This window comes from Oryctolagus cuniculus, chromosome 10, assembly GCF_051225735.1.
Source record: "Oryctolagus cuniculus isolate XC-2025 breed Fujian yellow rabbit chromosome 10, ASM5122573v1, whole genome shotgun sequence".
NCBI lineage: Eukaryota > Metazoa > Chordata > Mammalia > Lagomorpha > Leporidae > Oryctolagus > Oryctolagus cuniculus.
Window position 1 is genome coordinate 125,639,026 of NC_142876.1, and position 24,835 is coordinate 125,663,860.

Genomic DNA, 24,835 nt, shown 5'->3' on the forward strand with positions numbered 1-24,835 from the left:
CAATTTAATTTCCTTTGGGTAAATTCCGAGGAGTGGGATGGCTGGGTCATGTGGGAGGGCTATATTCAGATTTCTGAGTTATCTCCAAACTGTCTTCCATAGTGGCTTTACCAGTTTGCATTCCCACCAACAGTGGATTAGTGTCCCTTTTTCCCCACATCCTTGCCAGCATCTGTTGTTGGTAGATTTCTGAATGTGAGCCATTCTAACGGGTGAGGTGAAACCTCATTATGGTTTTGATTTGCATCTCCCTGATTGCTAGTGGTCCTGAACATTTTTTCATGTGTCTGTTGGCCATTTGGATTTCCTCTTTTGAAAAATGTCTGTTTAAGTTGGCCCATCTCTTAAGTGGGTTGTTTGTTTTGTTGTTGTGGAGTTTCTTGATCACTTTGTAGATTCTGGTTATTAATCCTTTATCAATTGCATGAGTTGAAAATAACTTCCCCCGTTCTGTCATTTGCCTCTTCACTTTCCTGTTTCTTTTGCCATACAGAAACTTCTCAATTTGATGTAATCTCAATTGTTAATTTTGGCTTTGACTGCCTGTGCCTCTGAGGTCTTTTCCAAGAAGTCTTTGCCTGTGCCTTGCAGGGTGTCTTGATTTTCTCTGATAATTTGATAGTGTTGGGTTGTAGATTTAGATCTTTAATGCATGTTGAGTGGATTTTTGTGTAAGGTGTAAGGTATGGTAATCCAGTTTTCCCAGCACCATTTGTTGAATAGACTGTCATTGGTCCAGGGATTGGTTTTAGCTCCTTGATCAAATATAAGTTGGTTGCAGCTGGTTAGATTGACTTTCTGGTGTTTCTATTCTGTTCCATTGGTCTATCCATCTGTTTCTGTACCAGTACCAGGCTGTTTTGATTATAACTGCCCTGTAGTATGTCTTGAAATCTCATATTGTGATGCCTCTGGCTCTGTTTTTGTTGTAGAGGATTGTTTTAGATGTTCGAGGTCTCCTATGCCTCCATATGAATTTCAGCATCATTTTTTCTAGATCTAAGAAAAATGTCTTTGGCAATTTGATTGGTATCGCGTTGAATCTGGAAATTGCTTTTGGAAGAATGGCCATTTTGATGATATTGATTCTTCTAACCCGTGAACATGGAAGATTTTTCCATTTTTTGTATCTTCTTCTGTTGCTTTCTTTAATGTTTTGTAATTCTCATTGTGGAGATCTTTGACATCCTTGGTTACATTTATTCCAAGGTGTTTGATTCTTTTTTGTAGCTATTGTGAGTGAGACTGATCTTAAATGTTCTTTCCCAGCCATGGCATTGTCTGTGTATACAAAGGCTGTTGATTTTTGTGTATTGTCTTTATATTCTGCCATTTTACCAAAGTCTTCTATGAAATCCAGTAGTCAATTAGTGGAGTTATTTGGATCCCCTCTGTATGGAATCATATCATCTGTAACTAGGGATAGTTTGATTTCCTCCTTCCCCATTTGTATCCCTTTGATTTATTTTTCTTGCCTAATGGCTCTGGCTAAAACTTCCAGGACTATATAGATTAGCAGTGGTGAGAGTGGGCATGCCTCTCTGGTACTGGATCTCAGTGGAAATCCTTCCAACTCAGTATGAAGCCAGCTGTGGGGTTGTCATAAATTGCCTTCATTGTGCTGAGGAATATTCCTTCTATACCCAATTTGCCTAAAGTTTTTATCATGAAAGGGTGTTGTATTTTATCAGATGGTTTCTCTGCATCTATTGAGATAATCGTATGGTTTTGTTAAGCAGTTTATTAATATGATGTATCCCATTGATTGATTTGTGAATGTTGAACCATTCCTGCTTTCCTGACCTACATCCCACATGGTCTGGGTGGATGATCTTTCTGATATTTTGTTGGATTCAATTGGCTAGAATTTTATTGAGGATTTTAGCATCTATGTTCATCAGGGAAATTAGTCTGTAATTTTCTTTCTCTGTTGCATCTTTTTCAGGTTTAAGAATTAAGGTGATGCTGGCTTAGTAGAAAGAATTTGGGAGGATTCCCTTTCTTTCAATTGTTTTGAATAGCTTGAGAAGAATTAGAGTTAGTTCTCCTTTAAATGTCTGGTAGAATTCAGCAGTGAATCCATCCAGTCCCGGGCTTTTCTTTGTTGGGAGAGCCTTTACTACTGATTCAATTTCTGTGTTGGTTATAGGTCTGTTTAGGTTTTTCTATGTCTTCATGGCTCTATTTAGGTAAGTTGTATGTGTCTAGGAATCTATCCGTTTCTTCCATGTCTCCCAGTTTGTTGACATACAACTCTTTGTAATAATTTCTGATGACTCTTTATTTTTGTGGTGTCTGTTGTTACATTTCCTTTTTCATCTCTAATTTTATTGATTTGGGTTTTCTCCCTCCTTTTTGTTTGGTTAGTTGGGCCAATGGCGTGTCAGTTTTGTTTATTTATTTATTTATTTTGAAAAAGTAGCTCTTCATTTTGCTGATCTTTTGTGTTGGTTCTTTTTGGATTCAATTTTGTTGATTTCTTCTCTAATTTTAATTATTCTTTTGCTCTTACTAGTTTGGGGTTTGGTTTGCTGTTATTTTTCTATCTCGTTGTGATGCATTGAAAGCTCCTTTGTGTGGTGCTTTTCCAGTTTCTTGATGTAGGCACCTATTGCTATAAACTTTCCTCTTAACACCCTTTTTGCTGTACCCCATAAGTTTTGATATGTTGTGCTGTTATCCTCATTTACTTCCAGAAAGTTTTTGATTTCTCTTAAGATTTCTTCTATGGCTCACTGTTCATTCAGGAGTATGTTGTTCATCTCTCTGTGTTTCCACATGTGCTAGAGATTCCTGAGTTGCTGATTTGCAGCTTCATTCCACTGTGGTCTAAGAAGGTGCGTGGTATTATTTCAACGTTTTTGAATTTCCTGAGACTCGCTTTATGGCCTAGTATGTGGTCAATCCTAGAGTAGGTTCCATGTACTGCTGAGAATGTAAATTCTTTATGTGTAGGACGAAAAGTTCTGTAGATATCTGTTAGATCCATTTGGTCTATATTGTCAATTAAATCTATTTCCTCATTGGTTTTCTGTCTGGTTGATCTGTCCATTGCTGAAAGTGGAGTATTGAAGTCCCCCAGTACTATTGTATTAGAGTCTAAGTGTCCCTTTAAATCCTTTAACATATCTTTTAAATAGCCAGGTGCCCTGTAATTAGGTGCATATACATTTATAATAGTTCCATCTTCCTGTTGACTTGATCCCTTAATCATTATATAGTGCCCCTCTTTGTCTCTGTTAACATTTTTTGTGTTACAGTCTATTCTGTCTGATATTAGGATGGCTACACCAGCTCTTTTTTGATTTCTGTGGCATGGACTGTGTTCTTCCATCCTCTAACTTTCATTCTGCGTGCATCGTTGTTGGTGAGATGTGTTTCTTGTAGGCAGCAAATAGATGGGTTTTGTTTTTTTTTAATCCATTCTTCCTGTCTGTGTCTTTTTACTGGGGAGCTGAGGCCATTTACATTCAAGGTGACTATTGATAAGTAATGACTTTGCTCTGTCATTTTTCCAAAAATATTCACATTTTTTACTTTGAATTTCCTTTGAACTTTTACTGAGAGATTTTCTTCTTTTACCTTCTTTTGTACTGATAACCATGTTTCTGTGTGCAATACATCCTTAAGCATCTTTTGTATGGCTAGTCAAATGGTGACAAATTCCTTCAATTACTGTTTGTTATGGAAGGTCTTTATTTCACCTTTATTCACAAATGAGAGCCTTCCAGGGTATAATATTCTGGGATGACAGTCTTTTTTTTCTCTTAAGACTTGGACTATGTCTCGCAATTCTCTCCTAGCCAGTAGGGTTTCTGATGAGAAATCACTGTGAATCTAATTGGAGATCCTCTGAGAGTAATCTGACGTTTTTCTCGTGCACATTTTAGAATCTTCTCTTTATGTTTTACTGTGGTGAGTTTGATTACAGTGTGTTGTGGCAAAGATCTTTCTGGTCATGTCTATTAGGAGTTTTGTGTGCTTCCTGTACTTGGATGTCCCTTTCTTTGTCTCAACCAGGAAAGTTTTCTGCTATTATTTCACTAAAAAAGGCCTTCTAATCCTTTCTCTCTCCATGACTTCAGGAACTCCTAGAACCCACATGTTCGTCTTTTTATAGTGTCCTGTAGATTCCCAACAGTGTTATCCAGTTGTATAGTGTCCTCTTCTTGTCTTTCGTTTAACTGTCAACTTTCCTATGCTTTGTCTTCTAAGTCCAATTTTCTTCTGCTTTGGCCGATTCTGTTGTTAAGGCTCTCCACTATATTTTATATTCGTTCTGTTGAATTCTTCATTTCATTTTGCTTTCTCTTTAAGATCTCAATTTCATGGGAGAAAACTTTCTTTCATGTCCTGTATGGATTTCAGTCGTTTGTGCATTTGCTTCTGATTACTTCTCTGCAGTCTTATGAATTTTTAGAATTCATTTCTTGCTTTTCTTCAATCTCATCATCTTCACAATCTAGTATTGAAGTGTCGTGTTCTTATGGGCATCACGTTGTCTTTCTTATTCTTGTTTCTTGAGTTGGTGTTTGTTGTTTGGCATTTGCAGACGGAGATATTCGGTCCCCCCACCGTGGCTGCTTTTATCACTGTTCTATGACTATAGATAAGTGGACTGTCTGCTTTCAGTGAATCTCCAGAGGCTTGTAGTGGGTGTGGCCAGAGAGCTCTGTTCGTTTCTGCAGGGTTAAGGGCGTGCCTCGGGCGGCACACCCAGATTTGGCCTGGTCAGTCTTCACTGTTTAATCAGAAGGGAAATTTATTCTGCTCAGCTGAGCTCCCCTCCTCAGTGCAGACCACTGCTTGAGTGACAGCCCCGCTGGGTATAATACTCATCCGCTCTGTCCCGAGGACCACACAAAGGACCTGTGCAGTCCTCTGTGTAAGGTCGGTTCCCCCGCAACGTCTCTCTCCAAGTAGCCAGGAACCCCTTGCTTGTGGCGTCTCCCATTGAGACTGCCGAAGTGCCAGCCACACCGTGAGTCCTCCCACACACCCTCGGATTTTCAGTCCCAGCACAGAAGCCTCACACAGGCTCCCGGCCCTGTTTGTCCTCCCACCAGAGTCAGGAGTCCTGGCTGGTTGCTGGCGCAGCTGTTACGTATGTCCAAAATGGCGCCCACCACTGTCCAGTGAGTGGAGAGTGACGTGTCTGTCCTACCTTTTTCTGGTTTTCCTCTAGTTTGGCTGGTGCACGTCCCCCCATGGGGCTCCAAGCTGGTTCCCTCTCAGCTCTTCTTGCAGCTTTCTCAGCAGTGGCTTGGATGCTGGGGTCTGGTCTCACCTCACTTTCCAACACTGGTGTGTAGGCTCTTGGCTGTTGGAGTCCCGAGTCGTGGGCGCCCATGCCCTCCACGTAGGTCTACTGTGCCCCTCTGATTTCGCTCGAGTTTCCTCTGCCATTTTCTCCCTAACTCTTCCTTGAGAATACACTATCTCCACATTTTAAAACAATCTTCTCCTGGGCTAGACCAGTAAGATCCCTCCCTACTCTGCCATCTTGGTACCCACTTTTGCATTTTTATAGAAACTATTTTGCCATGTAAAGATTTTGACATTAAGATAAAATACTGAATTTGTTTTAGATTATATTAAAACCAAAGAAACGCAGTAAGTTAAAAATCAGGGCTTTCATTCAGAGCAGAAGAGGACAGCAGCTCTGCGTAGACAACTTCCATTGCCCCGCTCTGTGTACTGCAACCCCAGCATCAGTGAAATGAAGGTGGTCCGGGGCCTGCCCCGGGCTTGCTAACTGTGGAGGTCTGAAACGAGCCAAGCACATGCGGCTGAGTGTTTATGCAGGTTATATCCTGAGAAGTTGAGAGTGAATTGAGGACATGTCAGGGATATTGCAGATAGTGAGTAGACTTAAGAACTCACAACTCACGAAGCAACGTGCACTCTGCAGACACTAAAAGTTATGAGTGAGAACCGTGCCAGCTGTCAGAGCCTCGCACACATGCCTGTGCCCCTAACGTGCCAGTCACGGGGAGCAAGACACACATCCTGTCCACGTATGGACACTGCCTGGACTCAGGACGAGCGTGGGACAGACCGCAGCTGTGACCACGAGTGTTTGCTGTTGCTTCTTAGCTTGCAGCACCGGGGAGAGGCAGGCGTGGGACCTTGTGCCGTTCAGACGAGGAGCGTGTCCTGGGTGTTCAGACTTCTGCATACTTTAGAAGTAAAGAGGACAGAATCCAGCATTGAGAACTGTGTGATTTGAGGGCTGTGGGTATGGTTCAGGTGTTTTCCTCATAACTGAAATCTGCACCCTGCTAAGAAGGCAACACTAGTGAGCCCACTTCTCACCTGAGGCCCAGGACAGCAAAGCTGGCTGTGCGGGCAGCAGAGCAGGACCCACGCCCTGAGGTGCTGTGAGGGAACCTGGTGGCCAGAGTGGCCGTGTCATGTCTGGACCTTCTCCAGAGTGTGTGTCCTGAACACTCGGTTAACCCTGGACAGAACCAAGTCACAAAACCCTAAGCTCTCGCTGTTATTGTCTGTTATGTTATAGCTCACACAGGTATTTAGACCAAAGCATAGCAAATCTGGTCCAACAGTTCTGCTCCCAGACTTCTTTGGTTCATACAAGGAGGCCACACACTCTGCTCTCAGTTCTTAATAATTGCCTGCGACACACCCATGCCTCTTGCAAGTCGGGAGTGTGGGGTCAGTGGAAAGCTGAGCTTTGCAGTGAGAAATGGCCGCCATACCCACGCCTTGCAGGGGCGGGGTGGGGGGAGGTCTCCAGGAGGTGCCTGATTCTGCTCACTCGCTCTGCAACTCGCGGAAGCTGGTTCAGGTGGACACTGCACAGTGATGGGCTGCCGGCAGCTGCCTCGCTGCAGCTCAGGCCAGAGGTAGAAGCTCACCGTGGTTAGCAGGCTTACACTTTTAAATAATCTCAACTATAAACAAAGACTTACATTGTGTTTTTGAGTTGGGTGCACCTTTCAGGCATTGGGGTGAACCGGCTGCAGCACTGGGGGTGCACCCGGCGGTGGTGACTGGAGACTGAGTTCCTATCGTTGCCATCATCAGGGGACACTGACACCACCACCCCAGGCTGGTTACCCTCAAGTCCCGGCAGCCACTGCTCCTCGGGTCATGTGGCACCTTCACGTGTATGCGATCAGAATCCAAACATGTTTAAAATCTGTTTATTAATGTGCCACAGATATTTACAAGATCTTAATAATATACACTTTCTCTCCAAACAAGTCCGTGTAAAGAATGTGTCAGAGTTAACTGCTTTCAAAAGTGCAGATTTGTGGTTCATTCGTCAGAGAAGCGGCCGAACAGGGAGACAGCAGAAACCAGCACGGCTGGCAGGAGGTGGGCACTGGAGCCCAAGACCTGAATTCCTCTGGAACTCAAACCTGCAAAACAGGAAAATCAAACAAGATCATCTTGAGGGAAAGTCAAGTTGCTTGTTATATTCTCTCTAGGAGCTTATCCTGTTACACCTGTTTCATTGGCATTTTATTCAATTTTAGGAAGTGCCTTGACCCTCTGTCCTTTGATATCTGTTTCCAGTATAAAAATGCAAACGAACAATGCCGGCATCGGCACAGTCGGCCTGGCGGGCAGGGCCCGTGACCTGCGGCACAGCCTCAGGCTGCCGAGTGACTCCTCCACAGCAGAAGCAGCGGTTACCTCTGTATGCCCGCTCTGAGGGTGCTAGCACGCTCAGGAGGACTGGGGAGCTGGGGGGCTGAGTGGCCGCCGTGAGCCAGGAGTGCGGAAGGGGCCCGTGCACAGTGGCTGTGGGGGTCCCCCCATCCCGGTGCCGGTGCTCCAGTGACTCACAGTGGAGTCCCTCAGAGTTTCAGTGAACACACAGAACACTGGCTGTGTACACGGTGCACACCTGACGGGTCAGTCAGGGGACCAGGTCACCGCCTCCTACTCACACTGCACCTGGAGCCCGGACCTCTGACGTCACCCGACACGTACACACGGTCGGATAGCTCCCGGGGCAGTGGTGTGGGTTAGAAACCTGCAGAGGCCGCGGGGCTGCACTCACTGGACATTCCGGGGATCCGGATCTCCTGGCTGCTGCTCCCGTCTCCACCGTCGCTCACGGTTCTTATTTCTATCAAGTAATCCTCTTCGAAGGGAACCAGCAGCTCCGCCGAGGTGTTGTTGGTTTCCAGAACGTGCATCTTACTCTGCCTGCTCTGCCTGTAGAGAATCTGAGATGGTGACGTTCTATTAGCACGAGCACGTGGCTGTTCCCGGGGCAGACGAGGCCTCCTGGGACGGAGACCCGATTGTCCTGCTAGGGACAAGATTGCCTACTTGGCCAGTGACTCCGGAATGAAGCCCATTTCTCTCTATTAAGTGAATAGCTGAGGCCCTAATCTTTGGAGCTGCTGCGAAAGTGATCACTTGGTTTTGACTCTGCTCAGATGTCCCCATGCACGCGCCTGACAAGAGGTGACAGCCGTCACCTCCTGTGGAAATGTCTCTCTCGACTCTTCCTAGATCCCTGTCTTAGTGCCGCTAGAAACTCCATCTGCGCTGAGAGGCGAATCCCGTCTCTGACCTCATCCTCATCTCCCGTCTGCCATCACGCGCTGCCATCTGCGGCAGGGGCCGGAGTGGCATCTGCCCGATTTCACTTTATGACGCTGGAGGACACATGACTGGACTTAGCTCTAAAACCTCTTCTCTGAGCACTCTGGGATCGGCAGTGACCGGTGTCTTTGAACCACTTGGTAAGGATTCTGATTTCCATATGCATAAAATCTGTTTTCTATTTGCTGAGACACACTTGGTTCTTGAGTAATTTAACGGCTGTATTTAAAAGAAGGAAATACTCACCTTATAGCCTAACACTTCCGACTCATTTTCCATGGTTTTCACGTGCTCCCAGTTCAAGCACAGTTTAGAGTTTGAGAGCTTCCAGGCAATGTTTGCTGGGGGTTGGCTTGGAGCTGGAAAAAGATAATCAAAGATCCAAATGAATATTAATCTGCTCACGGTCACTGTGTGACACATCAACATGAAAAGGAAAAACAAGTCCTCAGTGTTAGTGTAGGAGGAGCTGAAATGTTTTCAGTCATTTGAAATAACATATTAATTCTAATCAGAGGAAGCAAATTTATTCAAATTCTGGTCATTTGAGAATGCCTTCCTGACACTTAGGATTCGTGATGACTTGCTAAGTGTCAGTATGAATCGCGGCTGGTGAGCTTGTGCACTGCGTGGCACAGCAGTGGGTGGAGGGGCCATTCTGTGCTCCGCTGGATGTCAGTCCGTGTGCAGGAGACGCGCACTGCGGCCGACACTCCATCTAGGTGAGGCTGCAGGCGTTCGTGCCTCCACACTGCAGTAGTTGGGATTCTTAGATAGAGCTGACGCCTCCAGATCAAGACGTGTCACAAGAAACCTGAGTGAGGGATTCGGGAGAATCTGCTAGAACCCGTGGCAGAGGCAGCAGCGGCTCAGAAGAGGTGGAGTCAGCGTCCTACACCAGGAAGGGCTCTTCTGCTTCCACGGTGCCTACAGCAGGCGTCACATCTGCCACCACACCTGCTGAGTGACAGCTCCTCTCCCCAGAGGCAGGCCACTCTTCAGTTCCCAGGAGACAGCTGATGCTTGACACAAGTTGGCTTATGTTTACCTTGGCCCAATCAAATGTGAATGTATCTTAGGAAAGATGCAGACCATTTAACATACAGAGAGCTGCTGGGGGAAATGAACACAATCTAGCAGTCATCCCAAAGATGCCCACTCCAAATCCAGACGGGCTTCTCGTTCTGACGTGAATGCAGAGAGAATGGCGAGGAAGGGAGGAAGGACTTAGAATATGCCATTGGAAGTAGAGGATGTGTGCAGCTAGAGAATTTTCATATTTATGTAGAGGGAAGGGACTTGGTATGTTTCTTATTTATACTTCTAAGTACATAATGCTTTTCCCCACACTTACTTGTTCCCTCCTCTTTGCTTTCTTATTTTATTTGAATTTTTGTGATGACATACGCTCAATGTACCTTGGACTCGTAAGCCTCCACTAAATACAGAATTCAACAAGTAGAAAGAATACGGTCCCTCAGGAATATGGACAAGGGCTGTAAACAGTCGTCACACCTCAAGGTGTCACTTTCACTCACATACATTTTTTGTACTCTATAGTTGGCACACATCAGGGAAAACATGTTTGCTGTCTTTTTGGGGACTGGCTTATTTCACTAAGCATAATGGTCTCCACCTGCATCCATTTTGCTGCACAAGATGGGATTGCATTGTTTTTATGGCTAAGTAGTATTCCCTCATGTTTATACGCCACACTCTATCCAGCCATCAGTTGATGGACTTCTGGGTTCATGCCGTACGTTGTCTGTTGTGAGTTGAGCTGCTGTAACATGGGGGCACAGCTGACTTTCATATACTGATTTAATTTCCTTTGAGAACACTCCCAGGAGGGACAGACTGTCTCCCACAGTGGTTGTGCTAGTTTACATTCCCAGCAGAGTATTAGGGCAGCTTTTTCCACATCCTTGCCAGCATCTGTAATTTTTAGATTTGTGTACGACAGCAGTTCTAACCAGGGTGGCTTTAATTTGCATTTCCTTGAGGACTAGAGATCCTGAGCATCTTCGCATCTTTCCATGTGTCTGTTGGCTATTTGCATTGCATCACCTGAAAAGTGCCTATTCATATCTTTAGCACATGGCTTTTTAAAAAAATATATGTATTTATTTGAAAGAGTAAGAGAGAGAAAGAGAGAGCAAGAATCTTTATCTGCTGGTTTATTCCCCCGATGGCACAGGGCCAAGGTGAAGCCAGGCATTTCATATAGGTTTCCCACACGGGTGGCAGGGGTCCAAGCACTTGGGTCATCTTCCACTGCTTTTCCCAGGCCATTAGTGGGGCTCTGAAGCAGAAGTGGAACAGCTGGGACACAAACCGGCACCCATATGGGACACCAGTGTCACAGGGGACAGCTTTATCCACCAAGCCACAGCACCAGCACCCCTCAGCCCATTCCTTAACTAGATTGTTCTGTTGTTGCTGTAGAGCTTCTTGAGATCTTACATATTCTGGATGTTCGTCCTTTATCAGATTTTGCAGGCATGGCTTCCAGAGGGCAGGGCAGGATTCTGTGTGAGTGGGTGGGTGGGTGGCTGAGCTGGATCTGAGTCGTGGTGCACTGCCTTCCAGCCTGGTGTTTCTCTGTCCTCACAATGCCAGTCCACCAGACTGTTTTTGAAATTTAAGAAACTGAAAAGATTAAAAATAATTCATCTGAAAAGCAGAAGCAAAGATAAAACTGCCCAGTAAGATATTCTGGGCACCTTTTTCTCAGTTTGTGAGACTGAACGAATGTCAGAGTTCACTCATTACCGATGGAAACGGAAACATTTCCTTCAGAGATCTGACGCAGCTGCTGCACACCTACTAAGTCTGGGTGTCTCCTGTCTCAGGAGCAGTGCATTGGTTATTTAGAGAGTTTGCTTCTTCTGCCAGTTACAAGGTAGAAAGAATAGAGCTTCGATGTCAGGGAGATCCATTTAGTCTTTTCCAAGGACCCAGGTTTCCCATTTTTGAAGTGAGACTAAGAATATGAAAATATCCTCACTCAGTCACTGTTCACTTCCTGAGAACAGAAGTTCTCCTCTGTGATGTTAGGACATAATCAGTTTTCCAACTCTGTTCAAATGGTTTGTTCCTAGTAATCGTATTCTGAAGTTTGCAAATGATTTCATTTATTAGCACAGTCAGCCTGGATTCAAGATTGCCCCTTCAGTATATTGCTTTTACTGGGATTCTGCATGCCTTCTGCAGGGAGATGAAATTGGAGAGTTCCAGCTGAGAGATCGCATTGTCCACAGGCTTTCTTATCTGTACCCATGCTCATCTCTCCCATGCCAATGCCCTATGTGCCCTATTTAAAAAGCCTCTGATAGAATTAAAAAGGGGAGAATGATCCCTCATGGGAAGCAGGACACACAGCAGACTCATAGAATGACAAATGCCCTAAACAGCACTCTGACCTCAGAATCAGCCCTTAAGGCATTTGTTTCTGGCTAAAAAGCCCATGAGAGTTTCTCAGGCATGAAAAGCCAAGACATTGTGGCAAAAAAAAAAAAAATTAACCTAAATGAAAGACCTCTGTTAATGAGATCCCAGTGGAAAGAACAGGCCATCAAAGCTCTGAAGGGAGGAGAGAACTTCCACTTTGAACATGGCCTTGTCTAAATAAGATCGGAGTTTGTGAACTCAGAGGCTTCCATAACCTTGGCAGCTCAAGACAAGAGCCTCGGGGGAATCTCTGATGTCATAAATAAGAGTGTCAATTGTTAAATCAACAATGGGAGTCACTGGGCACCTGCTCTCCATGTAGGATCTCTGTCCTTAATGTGCTGTACTATGAGAATTAATGGTAAAACTACTACTCAAACAGTATTCTGTATGTGTCTCTGTGTGTGCAGTCTGTTGAAATCTTTACTTAGTATATACTGAGTTGATCTCCTGTATACATGGTGAGGAATGAGATGGGAGTGGGAGGGAGGTTTGGGGGGAAAAGCTGCTATAATTCAAAAATTGTACTTTCAAAATTCATATTTATCAAAGGAAAGTTTTTTTAAAAAAGCCTCTGAAAGCTGCATTGTAAGGGCCCTCACCTAAATAACACTTTTGGCTTGATGGGATCGCAAATGTCTGTTGTGGAACTAACATTTCCGTTTTCCTGAACAACCAGAACACCGTCACCATGCCTGTACCGGCTGTGTCAGGGGAAAACTCGAAAACAAACAGTTTCGTGAATTTGTGTCCTTCCAGTCAGTTTCCAAAGACTCGGTTGTTTTCTGCTCAGTGACAGAGCAGCACACACTGGCCCTGTAATCAGGTTCGCTGTAGACGGCATTTGTATTCACCGCGGTGCCCACGGTGAACTCAGGAACAAGCTCCTGTGTGCGAGTTCTGAGGAACAGCATGGGGCAGGCGAGAAAGAACGTGCGTTACGGCAGAATCAAAGCCTAACGCTTCTTTTATGTTAAATGTGGAGTGATTGCATTTTTACAGCAAGCAGGAGTCTAGTGCAGAGTGACAGTCAGTCAACACCAGGCGCCAAATTAAGGCAGGAGCTGCAAACAGTCGCAGTCATTATGTCTGGGACTTTTTTTCTGCAGAAGCAGTGATGTGTTTTTCCTGCCTCTCTCAGAATTGATGGAAATAGGGTTCTTCCCGAGTGGTGTCTGCGCAGAGCCTCTCGGCTGTCTATGGGAACATCACTTCCACCAGGCTGCGGCGCTTGTGGCGGAATCACCGACATCTCTGTGAGAAGGACAGTGCCACCACCGCCAGCGTCAGCAGCAGACATCAAGGAAGGGCTGCACCTGCTCTGCTGCTGAGAGGCCCCTACTTTTCCTTCTTCGTCTCCCTTTCAAGAGCTCAGGTTGTTACCAGCACCGCGGCTCACTAGGCTAATCCTCCACCTGCGGCACCGGCACCCCGGGTTCTAGTCCCGGTCGGGGCGCCGGATGCTGTCCCGGTTGCCCCTCTTCCAGTCCAGCTCTCTGCTGTGGCCCGGGAGTGCAGTGGAGGATGGCCCAGGTGCTTGGGCCCTGCACCCACATGGGAGACCAGGAGAAGCACCTGGCTCCTGGCTTTGGATTGGATCGGTGTGGTGCGGTGCGCTGGCCATAGCAGCCATTGGGGGGTGAACCAACGGCAAAGGAAGACCTTTCTCTCTGTCTCTCTCTCTCACTAACTCTGTTGTTTCCTTCCCGGGTCTTTATTTTCTTTTGGGGCCATCTCTCCCTACATGGAAACAGCCTAAAACCAAGGGTCTCCCTGTGTCATAGCTCTCTCAGGGCCCTGGGGAGGGGCTCATTCCTGATGGATGACTGAGTGGCTCAGAGACCAGAGAACGTGCTCTGCACGACTGTTAGCACAGGGGACTCCTGTTCATCTGCCCTCGATCACACAGAACACTGCAGGTGCTGCCATCCTGCATGGTGAAACCTGACCCAGTTTATTTCTGTGCCTCAAAGCATGGGAGAGTTGTGCAAACCAGACTCGGAGTACCAAAGCAGCAACAGTCACCATTCCCCTTATTCAGTAGGTGCCGAATAAGAGACTGACTGTCGGAGGAGAGGAGACGTGTGCGGCTCACTGGTGGACCTCAGGCCCCCAGGTCAGCCACGGGGATACAGCCCCTAGGAGGGACGTCTGGCACCTGACAGAGCAAGGCCTGCTCCAGGAGAGACGTGTGAACAAAACCCAGTGAAAACTCACAAGCCTGCTCACTACTGAGGCAGGAGCTGGCCCCTCGTTATCAGACCCTTCCACAAGGAATGAAGCCCTGTGAGGGCACAGCTTCTTAGGGGTCTTCAAGTCTCGGCTGGTTAGACCACCACCTGGCCTCTCTGGGCTGAGCACCCCTGGCTGGGGCAGCACCACCCGGGTTCTTGAACATGTCCCACCACTGTCTCTCAGCTTGGTGCTCAGACTGGGAATTCTGGAAAGATCCAAGTGGGCTTTTGATGGTTACCAGAGGGTCAACAGTTATCCTTATATGAGAGAGAAATCGTCTAACCGAGCCAAGCCCCTGGTACGTGGTGAGGCGAGGGAAGGAAAGGGACAGTGAGCACCGGGATGTGGCGGCCACACCGCGTCGCCCTCCCCGACGTGCAGCCATACTTACGAGACTTCTTGGTGGTGACATTGACCGGGGGGCTGGAGGGCCCTGTCCCACCCGTGTTGTAGGCTCTCACGGAAGCAAAGTAGATGGTGTTAGCCTTCAGCCCAGTGATGTTCTTGGTGGTGATGTTTCCACTAACTCTGGCTTTGCCAATCATGGGCTCTCTGGAGTCTTCCGTCCAGTACAAGACCTGATCATCAAAAACAAAGACTGAGGGACAAGGCAGCAGCACAAAGGACAACATGTGTTTCTGCACAGAATGGTTACACGAGAGTGAATCAACCAGAGTCTGTGTGCACAGACATTCTCGGTGGACAGTAGAGGAAGCAACTCCACGGGCGGCTGAAGGCCCGAGCTCTGGCACGGGCACGGGGGGCAGGCCGCAGACTGCACAGCTCAGTCAGGGATTCCACCCGTGGCGCCGTGCTGCTGCCTTTTCTTCCAGAACTGTTTGAATCGTGGCTGACGAATCAGTCAGCTCACACCGACCCCTTCTCGTGCAGTGAAGTGTTCAAGGTAGATCAGAAGAGGCGACGAGAGTTAAATTCTGCAGACATGTCAAGTCCTTTACAATCTACTGAAGAAGGTGCAACGTTGAGTTAAAGCTTATTTTTGTGCAAAACATGTTGAATTGACACATATGAAGGATCTTCATAAAGTTCGTAGAACATGTGCATGATGAAACACGCAGAGTTCAACGTTCTGCACAAAACTAAGCATCTTTTCTGTCAGTTTTCCACAAACCTCTCGAAGCGCCGTCCCGCCCGGGAAGAGCAAGTGCAGGCACACGGCAGAGAAGTGGGGGAGGAAGCGTGGGCGGGGAGTGTGAGGGCGGGGGAGGGGACGCAGACAGGAGCAAGACCTCCCAAAGACGCCCACAGGTGAGCAGGACTTGCTGCCTGCACCAGGAGCTTCCTTTAGCAGTACAGGAAGAACTCTGGTAGGTAGAACGAGGCACATTTTTAAAATAGTGATTGTATTTATTTTAAGGGCAGAGTTAGAGAAGGAGAGGTACTCTTCTGTCTGCTGCTTCACTTCCCAAAAGGCCTCAAGGGCCAGGGCTGGGTCAGGCTGAAGCCAGGAGCTTCATCCAGGTGTCCCACGCGAGTGCAGGGCACAAGGACCTGGCCGTCCTCCACTGCCTCCCCAGGTGCATCAGCAGGGAGCTCCATCAGCAGCGGAAGAGCCGGGACTCTCACCTGGCACCCATATAGGATGCTGGTGCAGGTGGTGGCTTCGCTGGCTGCGCCACAAGGCAGGCCCCAGCATTACTCTGATGCCAAAGGAAACCAAACCACGTCATCCACTTTGTGACTTGGGGGACTTGGAATTTCAAAAGCAGGGAGCCACTGATAGCTTCCCCAGGCCTACAAATGTGAGTTGCCTCGGAGTGGATTTAGGAGAACCTACTTTGTTTTTTGTTTTTTCAAAAAACCACTGAACTGCTTCTTGCAGGGTGGTCCAGGTCCCAGAGCAGGTTTCCTGTGCAATTCTCCAGTGTGTGGTGAGGTGGGGGAGAGAGAACTCTATCCCTCCAAGAACAAAATGCCACAATCTGAATAATTAAATAAGTGTGCTGCTCCCTTCAACGTCGTATTGTGGTGAGAACACTTGAGGTGACGTGGTCTTAGCAAGCACCCACGTGCAGGGCAGTGCAGGGCTGCCGACCCCAGCGGGGACAGGGAGCAGTGCCGCTCAGACACTGTCCATCCCAACAGGAAATGCACGCTGAAGGGGCTGTCGCTTGTGAATTTGCTTTCCCAAGATCCCCCAGGAAGACCTCCTGCTCGTGCCCCTCTCCTACGGTGCACACAGACATGCACGGTCCCAGGCCAGCAGCAGGACAGCAAAGCTGGGGTGTTACCTCGTAGCCCAGCACTCTTCCCGTGTTTCTGTTCCAGGCGATAGCGTTCCAGGAAACCTCCACTTCAGAAGCCGAAAAGCTCTGGACAGAAGTTCCCCGAGGGGCCAGCTGAGGTTCTGCCTCCAGAGAAAGACATGGCCGTCTTCAGCACACAAAGGCACAGAGACAGAAACCCAGCCCCGAGCCCCGGAAAACTCACCGTCCTCCCCGGAGTAGACGATGGACACGGGGCTCAGCGACCCTTCCCCCTGGTCGTTGTACACGCCCACTTTGACTTCAAAGGGAGACAGGGGGGCGATGCTCTCGTTCCTGTAGACAAACCTGGAGGATTCCACGGACGCCACACTGGCCTTGGTCCAGGCTGTCGAGCCCAGTGGCCGGAACATGACCAGGTACCCAAATCCGTCTCCACTCTGTAGCTCTTCTGCAATGGGCTTGGGAGAGGGTGGTCAGTCAGTCACTCTGCTCTTGAAAAGTCTTCTATTGAGCTGTGATACTGTTTATGGATAAGTTGGCATCCCTCTGCACAGACATATCCTAGTTCATCCTGTATTAAAATACTCTTATTTGGAATGTCAATTAGGAAAATGACTGTTTAAAGGACTCAGAAAAATAGCTGAAGATTTCAGGTAGAAATAGAACATGGGCTTTGCATATTTATATCTTCTCCCTTGATCATTCATAAATTGTAATAAAATGGTTTTAGAAGATTGCAAGAGTTTATGATGAAATCTGAAACATAATTTTGATATTGATTTTTTAAATCTGACAGCATTAACTTATTAACTGTGTTTCAAGGCTAGCTCAGTGGCGCTCTGTGGGACGTGGCTAGAACAGCAGGTGCTCTGGCGCTCAGAGCTGCGCAGCCCAGCCAGAGGCCTCGGGGCCGCCAAGCACACGCCTTCTCCACTGGTGACCCCAGCGAGGGCAAGCTCTGTAACAGACATTCACATTCTAAAAATTACTAAAATTTAAAAAATAGGATTATATACATATCCCAACAGAGCTCTGAAGCAGTTACAAAATATAAATAACCACATAAACGAAGCAAATGAAAGTGAATTTGTGCTTTCATTTAGGCAAACATTCCACCTGATTACAAGAAACTTGTATTTAAAAGTCAGTGGAATTTGCTTTTTTCAGATGTGCTGTTTGTTTTCCAGGGAGCCACTGGGTCAGTACTGGGGGTGCAGAGTCTGTGCACCGTGCCGTTACAGCTGTGTGTGTCTGCGTACCTCTGTAGCACCGGTGGAGCCCACAGCTTACAGGGCTCCTGTGTGAACGTGGAATGGTGCAGTGTTAGAGGGCGGGGCCAGACATGGGCGGGGGCAGAGCTCTCTACTGGGAAGACGCGGGGCGGCACTGAGCAGGCAGCCAGGAGGAAGGGGGCAGCGAGGGCCTCCAGGACAGAGCCCGGCTGCCCCTCACTCCAGGACGGACGGACGGCGTCCGGCGCCTGTGGATTCCCACCAGCGGCCACATCAGCCGAGTGTCTCCTGTGTTCTTCCCAGCCAGCTCAGTCCCCTTCCTTCTCAATGACTCGGTGGGACATGGACTCACCTCCCAGGTGACGACGAGCTCAGAGCGGCTCCCTCCACCGCCTTCGATGTTGACAGGAGGCACAGCAGGCACTGGAGGGATGGGAGGAAGGCGGGGTTATGGAATCTGTCCTCAGGGCGGGGTGGGGGGCACCCCATCTCGGGCAGGCACCTGTGAGATCTGCCTTGCCTAAGGAAGGTAAAGCAGGCTTCCCCGAGGACACAGCTGTGTTGGATGCAGAGCGGCCTGGCTCCGCGGCTCTCCTGCAGCCGGTGAGGTGCCTGGCTGAGCGTCGGCGGCTGCCTGGCTCGGGGCGCCCCCACTGCCGAGTGAACCCCGACTGCAGCAGTGTGCAGCAGGTAGCAGGGAGAGCATTCGCCCATTACCTTTGTCAGCGAGCGGACGGATACTCTTCCTCTCCCTATTAGCCATCAGGACATCTTCCTCTTTAAAGTTGAGTCTTAGAAAATGTGTAGATACATTCTCAGCCTGCCGCCCCCTCAAGGGGAGCCCAGGGAGCCCATGGAGTCCCCTGCCTCTCTGCGTCCTGGGGAACCCGCGATGCTGACGGCTCAGGGCGAGCCGTGCGGCTGAGGGCACCACGTGTGTGAGCACGCATGCCCGACTGCACAGACCATCTCTACACACCGAGACAGGAGCCCAGGTCCGTGAGAGCAGGCCAGTCTCCAGGTGCACGTCTCTGACATGGCGCGGACTGGGCTGTTCAGCCGCACACGCACAGGTGTGCTGAGAACTGGCGGCCGGAGGTTAAGACACTGACATCTAATTGCTTACTTCAGCCTTGTTCCCGTCATAGGTAGGATCGGAATAAATCCCTGTCAATTTGTTATTCCCAGTTCATACAGATGCTTGGCCCGATACATAACACAGTGACGCACTAATCTGTTACTTTTCACAATAGCATTCATCAGATTTACCCTGAGCTTTGCCTGCCTTGATATTCCTAAGTGTTTAAAAGGTCAGCTGAGTCTAACCCTTCTTCTGAGTCTTCTGATCCTGGGCAAGAGCGGCAGGAGGCAGGGCAGCTGCCCAACGGTGGCCCAGGGCCCCGTGCGGGAGCGCTCAGTGGTTGGCTGTGTAAGGAGAAGGACTCTGACACTTACGTGTCCTCAGAAAGAGCAAGTTTCTTTGCTAATTAACCATGCTGAAATCTCAAATCCGTACTGAGAAGCCAGTCTTTAACAGTACCCAGCAGGACAGCAAAGTCACAGGGAACCCCCGGGGCAGTCAGGGCGCCTGGCTCCCATCTCCCGGTGGCCACACAGAGCTTTGCAAAAAACCACCAGGGTCTGGACCACCCAGCTCAATGTAACCGAAATACAAATGAGCTGGAGACAGACAAGGAGAACCTGAAGATCGTTCTCCACCGTCTGGGACAGTGGGCCCGGGCCTGGCCATCTGCACTGTCTCTGGCCGGGACTGTCTGCACCCACGTTCAACCGTGAGATAGGGACATGGGGGTGGGAGTCCAGGGGTCTGGGTTCAAATCCTGGCCCTGTCAGAGACAGTCAGCTGACACCCGGTCTTCATCGTCCACCCCTGAGACAGCACAGAGCTCCCCGCCTGACTGCACTGGACGCCACTGCTGTCACCTATGGGGCTTTGCCTCAATCCAGGGCCACAAGTGTGACATTGCCATGACTGAACTTACCTGAGCGTGGTAGGCACTTTCTGAGGGAGCCCTGTTTGTTCAACTAGGCCAGCACCAGCAGAGGGATCCCGGTGCCTGGGACAGCGAGAACCCCAGCCTGCTGAGCTGTGGGCAGAGGCGGCCCCGGCTCTGGGGACCTCCCCGGTGGGTTTGCGAAGCCGCAGGCTTGTGTCCGAGCCAGGCTCCTCCCACGCAGCTGTGAGGCCGGGACCCACCTCACTTGCACAGGGAGAAGTCACACGACTGCTCAGCAGAGCTGTGCCCCACCCAGTGTGGAGAAACGGGCGCACGTGTCTGGCTGGGCGCCTGACCCTCTCTGCGGCCTCTCAGACCATTTTGATAAAAACAGCAGGAACTCCTTGTTATCCTCAAATCCACAGCTGTGAGCAAACAGCTGCGACGCAGACACAGCTTCCCAGGAAGCCTTGCTGTGCCAGGGCCATGAGGGGAGATGGCGCCCGGGGAGCCCGCGACCCGGGAGCAGCACCCTGCCTCAGGGCTGGCTCCCTGCTGGGAGTCCTGGGTGTGTTCAGAGACAAGGAGTGTTTACCTGAGGCTCTCGTCCTCAGCAGTTCTGAAGGTTTACTCGGCTCTCCGATGCCAATGCTGTTCCCGGCAACAACTCGAAATTCGTACTCCACCCAAGGACTCAGCCCCACCACCGTGGCGTTGTACGTCTGCCCGCTGAGGATCTCTGGGTCTACAAAGAGTGGGACACTCACGCCATCGAAGTCAGCACTAGTCAGAACCCAGCAACCACAAGCCAGTGTCAGAACACCGCCCAGAGGCGCCGCCGGCTCACCTGTCCCCACAGCCTGCCAGCCCACGGAGAACGGCGTCCGCGTCTGCACCGTGAATATCTGGATGGGGCTGTTGTTGTCGGGGCCTGGCCGCCAGCGAATGTGGGAGCTGGTGCTGGAGACGTGCTCCACGCTCACGCCCTCCGGCGGACCTGGGGGGCCTGGACAAACATGCTACAGTAGATGCTCAGATCATGCTTTGGACAAGCTCGGGTTCATGGCTCATTTTCCTTGTTATGCTTAGAAAACACAGTGTTGAACAGGAAGAACTGGTAGCATGCCGTTAGAAATTCAGGTCGTATTAATCAGCTCACGTGGTAGAACACTGACTTAGAAATGTTTTCTCTGGAGAACAGAAAATGCCAGGCACCAGATGGCTGACAGCCACCCAGGAGGGAGCCAAGCCCACAAACGGATACCCGCGCTCTCTCATTTGCCCCTCAACTCTACGTCCAGCAAATGCAGGGAGTGTGGCCTCTGCTCCGAGGGAGGGCTTTGTGTTAAACGGACCTGACACCGCAGGCCAAGCATTCACTGCCCACAGAGGACCCACACAATGCAGCGTGCACGCCCTTACTCCACACCCCCTCAGGTCTGTGTGGTGAGGCCGCATCGGTGCCTGGGACCGGGCACGAGCACCAAGGTCGCGCCTGCCCCACCCGCTCACCTCTGACAGTGACATCAGCCGCAGCAGACAGACTTTCCAGGGGCGTCTGCACGGTGCACAGGTACCTCCCAGAGTGACGAAGCTGGATATTCCGTATCATCAAATCCCCAGCAGATTCCTGCCGACAGAACGCGAGAGATGGAGGAAAGCGTCACTAGACACAGCGAGCCCCACCTCTCTATGCTGGATAAATGTGAAACAAAAAGACAGCTCTGGAGTTAGGAGACAGACCCGTGCCGGGACAGCTTCTCTCTGATGCCTTGTATCACTCCCTCTCTTCTAACTGCACAGGGCAACTAGTATCGCCGTGAAAGGCATAACAAAAACCAGATGCAGCACCGTGAACGCACAGTAAGTAATTATCCACGCACAGACGTGGGCAGTGATTACGAAAGCTGGCGATTCATGGCCCACGCTCGATTCGTGTTACTGGGTGTTTTGAAATAGTCCGCGACTCACTCCTCCAACCCTCTCAAAGTGAGTGGCTCCGTTTCTCAGGTCTATGAGGTCGCCGTTGAACAACCACAGAAACGCCACCGCGGTGGAGGGGTCGCGCGACACCTGGCAGGGCAGGATGATGCTCTCGCCGACGGTAACGTCCATGTTGGACGGCGGCACGGTTATGACAGTCCTCTCTGTGGGGAGAAAACATTCCTTACAAACACATCTAAAACGCCAGCGTGGGGACGGGAAATCACACGAAACTGTACACAGCCGGGCGCTCTACCACGTCCAGCCCGAGACGCGCCTCGCTGTATTTACCATCAGCCTGGCTTGTTACGTAGTGGAATTAAACACACAGTCCCGCTGACACCCTCGGAACACGGCATTCCCTACACGTGCACTGCACACGCTCTTGCTGTGTTTGCTTTCTAATGCGAGGTGCAGCACGACCACTGACACGCAGGTGCTTCTCCAGCGAGCCCACATCGGCTTCACACACCAGCACCAGAGACGGCATGTGCATTCCACCTGAGTATCAGTGCAGTGAGTTAACCTCTTAATGCACTTCTGGTCAGACTTTCCCATGTTAGCTCAACATGCAACGTGCGTGGGAAAGACCAAAATTGCCCATTTTCATTCAAATTCTGCAGTGTTGGAATTCGACTTTCATCATGAACTACGCCTTCTGGAAACGCCACCTCAGCGTCAGCCCCTGCTCCCCACGAGCTGGCCTTTACTCACGGGCACTTCAAGGGACCACTCTACGATGCTGCAGTTGTACTTGAGTTCCGTGTCGTTTTGACGACTTATTTATTACAAAGTGCGCGGCTTCATTTCCAGAGCAATGCACTGAGAAGAGCCAGCCCGTGTGCAGAGCTGAGCCGCCTGCCAGGAATGAGCAGGTCTTGAGGGACTTACAGGTGAGAATTTAGCTCTAAGGCAAACGATTATGAAAGAAATATGGTACAGGAAGAAGTTTCAAAATAGGAGGATGACCCTGGAGAACTGTGTCTGCAGAACACCCGTAGGATAAAGCTGCGAAAACCAGGAGACATGCCAACCATGCCCATCCCCCAGCGGCTACCCATTCCGTCCACCAAACCAAACCAGCACCGACCGGGTTGTATGCCTGCCTTCTGTCTTCAGAGGCTCCGGTTACCATTCACGTCAGAGGCATCAGCCGAGCCCTTCAGAGACTGGGGAAGCAAAGCAGAAGGACTCCCCTTGCTCAGGGCACAGTGGGTGAAGATTGTCCCATTCTGAAGTTATCGGAGATAAAGCTAACTGTTCCTCTAAGTTCTGTCTTCATGCTTTATTACTATGGAAGATGCATACACTTTTTAATGTACTGTTTTCTAGGGAGAAGTTTGAAGAATGGCTTTGTGGACGCTGGCCATTTCAAATTCCCAGCTGATTATTCCTCTTAAACTAAGACATTATTCCTACATAAGGGGAATGACATCTGGGGTTTCAAGAAAACCATTCAGACTAGAAGGAATGTTTTCTTCTTATGGGTTCTCTGAAAAACAAAGAATCGGTAACGTGTTCTTCACACTTATGGAAGGATGCGTAGGCTAACTGGACTGGGGAGTGTTGACAGACCAACGCTGCCCCCACGGAAAGTTTCAGATCTGCACTCACAATACTGCTCCTCCACGTAGGACACCACGGGCTGGCCACACGGAAGGGTTCCCGACCCACGTGGCTCACTGGCAGCACAGCGACTATCACTAAACCACCACGAATAAGGAAGCGTGTGTTCTAGTTTAGACTGCTCGTGCTTCACCGGCTAAGTCATTTATAACTTAGATGACTTAGTGCCCACCTGAGTACCCAGTGCGTGTCCATCCCCGCTCTGAGTAGTACAGACGCCGTGGTGAGGGAGATGGGGGAAAATGGCACAAATAAGAAAGATGTGTTGGGGCTGGTGCTGTGGCCACTTCCTGTAAAGGCAGTAAAGCCACTGCCTGCAGTGCTAGCATCCCACATGGGCGCCAGTTTGAGCCCCGGCTGCTCCACTTCCAATCCAGCTCTCTGCTATGGCCTGAGAAAGCAGTAGAAGATGGCCTAAGTCCTTGGGCCCCTGCACCCATGTGGGAGACCTGGGAGAAGCTCTGGCTCTTGGCTTTGGATCAGCACAGCTCCAGCCGTTGTGGCCAATTAGGAAGTGAACCAGTGGATGGAAGACCTCTCTCTCTCTACCTCTCTGCCTCTCCTTCTCTCTGTGTGTAACTCTGACTTGCAAATAAATAAATGATTCTTAAACAAATAAAGATGTGTCTATTTCACAGTTTTTACCTAGAGAGTAGGGCCAGCATTGAGCAAGTGGGTGGCCTTGGGGCTGGCCTTGTGTTTCAGTGGGTTAACCATCCGCTGGCAATGCTGGCAAACCATATGAGCGCCACTTCAAGTCCCTGCAGCTACACTTCTGATCCATCTTCCTGTTAATGCACCTGGGAATCCACTCAGTATGTGTGAGACCTACGTGGAGTTGCAGCCTCCTGGCTTTACCCTGACCAACCCAGTCATCCGGAGAGTGACCCATCAATGAAAGATCTGTCTCCTCTCTGTAACTCTGCCTTTCGTATACATAGAGAAATCTTAAAGCAGCCAGCCCCGATCAAGTACATTTTATAATTAAGAACCCTCTAAGAGACACATAAAAATGTACAGGTTTATGGGATATCTTGCAATATTCTAATCCAGAAATGCCTCCTGCAATAGCCAATCAGGATAAATGTATCCATTTCTTCAAACATTTAACATTTCTTTAAGAAGAAAATATTCAAAGTCCCATCTTAATATCTTTCATAGAGAAATACATGTTAACATTACAGTCACCCTATCTGTGCAGCAGACCCACCACGTCTTGCTCCAATCTGACCTTAGCATAAGGTCTGGAAGTCAACCTTCCTTTGTCCCATTTCTTGACATATGAACTTTAGGACACGTTCTCATGGAATTATTTTACCTCAAGAGGTTGAACTCTTTGTATACATCTCTGTTGAGTACATCTTGTAACTTAGAAGCTGGCACCGCAGCTCAATAGGCTAATCCTCCACCTTATGGCACCGGCACACCGGGTTCTAGTCCCGGCCGGGGCACCGGATTCTGTCCCGGTTGCCCCTCTTCCAGGCCAGCTCTCTGCTGTGGCCCGGGAGTGCGGTGGAGGATGGCCCAAGTGCTTGGG

The 24,835-nt window shown here is 49.2% G+C and overlaps 1 protein-coding gene and 1 long non-coding RNA gene across 17 annotated transcripts in view; one reads left to right on the top strand and one right to left on the bottom strand.

Moving 5' to 3' along the window:
* The window catches only part of LOC103352100 (uncharacterized), a 35,457-nt gene extending 18,759 nt beyond the window's left edge, over positions 1-16,698 (top strand). Inside the window, exons 3-5 of one of the 8 annotated variants that reach the window (XR_016214523.1) lie at positions 8,494-8,726; positions 13,178-13,411; positions 16,561-16,698. This is a non-coding gene — a long non-coding RNA (uncharacterized LOC103352100). Of the gene's footprint in view, positions 1-6,096; positions 6,115-7,227; positions 7,366-7,542; positions 7,680-8,493; positions 8,727-13,177; positions 13,412-14,080; positions 14,550-16,560 lie in introns of those variants that run through there. The other 7 variants (XR_016214525.1, XR_016214524.1, XR_016214522.1 and 4 more) reach the window with 7 other exon arrangements.
* Positions 7,151-24,835, bottom strand: part of CNTN6 (contactin 6) — a 251,120-nt gene continuing 233,435 nt past the window's right edge. For 7 of the 9 annotated variants that reach the window (XM_051831866.3, XM_070051246.2, XM_089305720.1 and 4 more), the window contains 11 exons: positions 21,661-21,836; positions 21,202-21,319; positions 20,537-20,695; positions 20,285-20,434; positions 18,084-18,154; positions 16,723-16,957; positions 16,524-16,639; positions 14,663-14,849; positions 8,833-8,945; positions 8,033-8,201; positions 7,151-7,385 (listed from right to left, as the gene is read on the bottom strand). In XM_051831866.3, the coding sequence (XP_051687826.3) occupies positions 7,282-7,385; positions 8,033-8,201; positions 8,833-8,945; positions 14,663-14,849; positions 16,524-16,639; positions 16,723-16,957; positions 18,084-18,154; positions 20,285-20,434; positions 20,537-20,695; positions 21,202-21,319; positions 21,661-21,836 (1,598 nt within the window). In that variant the 3' untranslated portion in view covers positions 7,151-7,281. Of the gene's footprint in view, positions 7,386-7,997; positions 8,202-8,832; positions 8,946-14,662; positions 14,850-16,523; positions 16,640-16,722; positions 16,958-18,083; positions 18,155-20,284; positions 20,435-20,536; positions 20,696-21,201; positions 21,320-21,660; positions 21,837-24,835 lie in introns of those variants that run through there. The other 2 variants (XR_016214521.1, XM_089305717.1) reach the window with 2 other exon arrangements.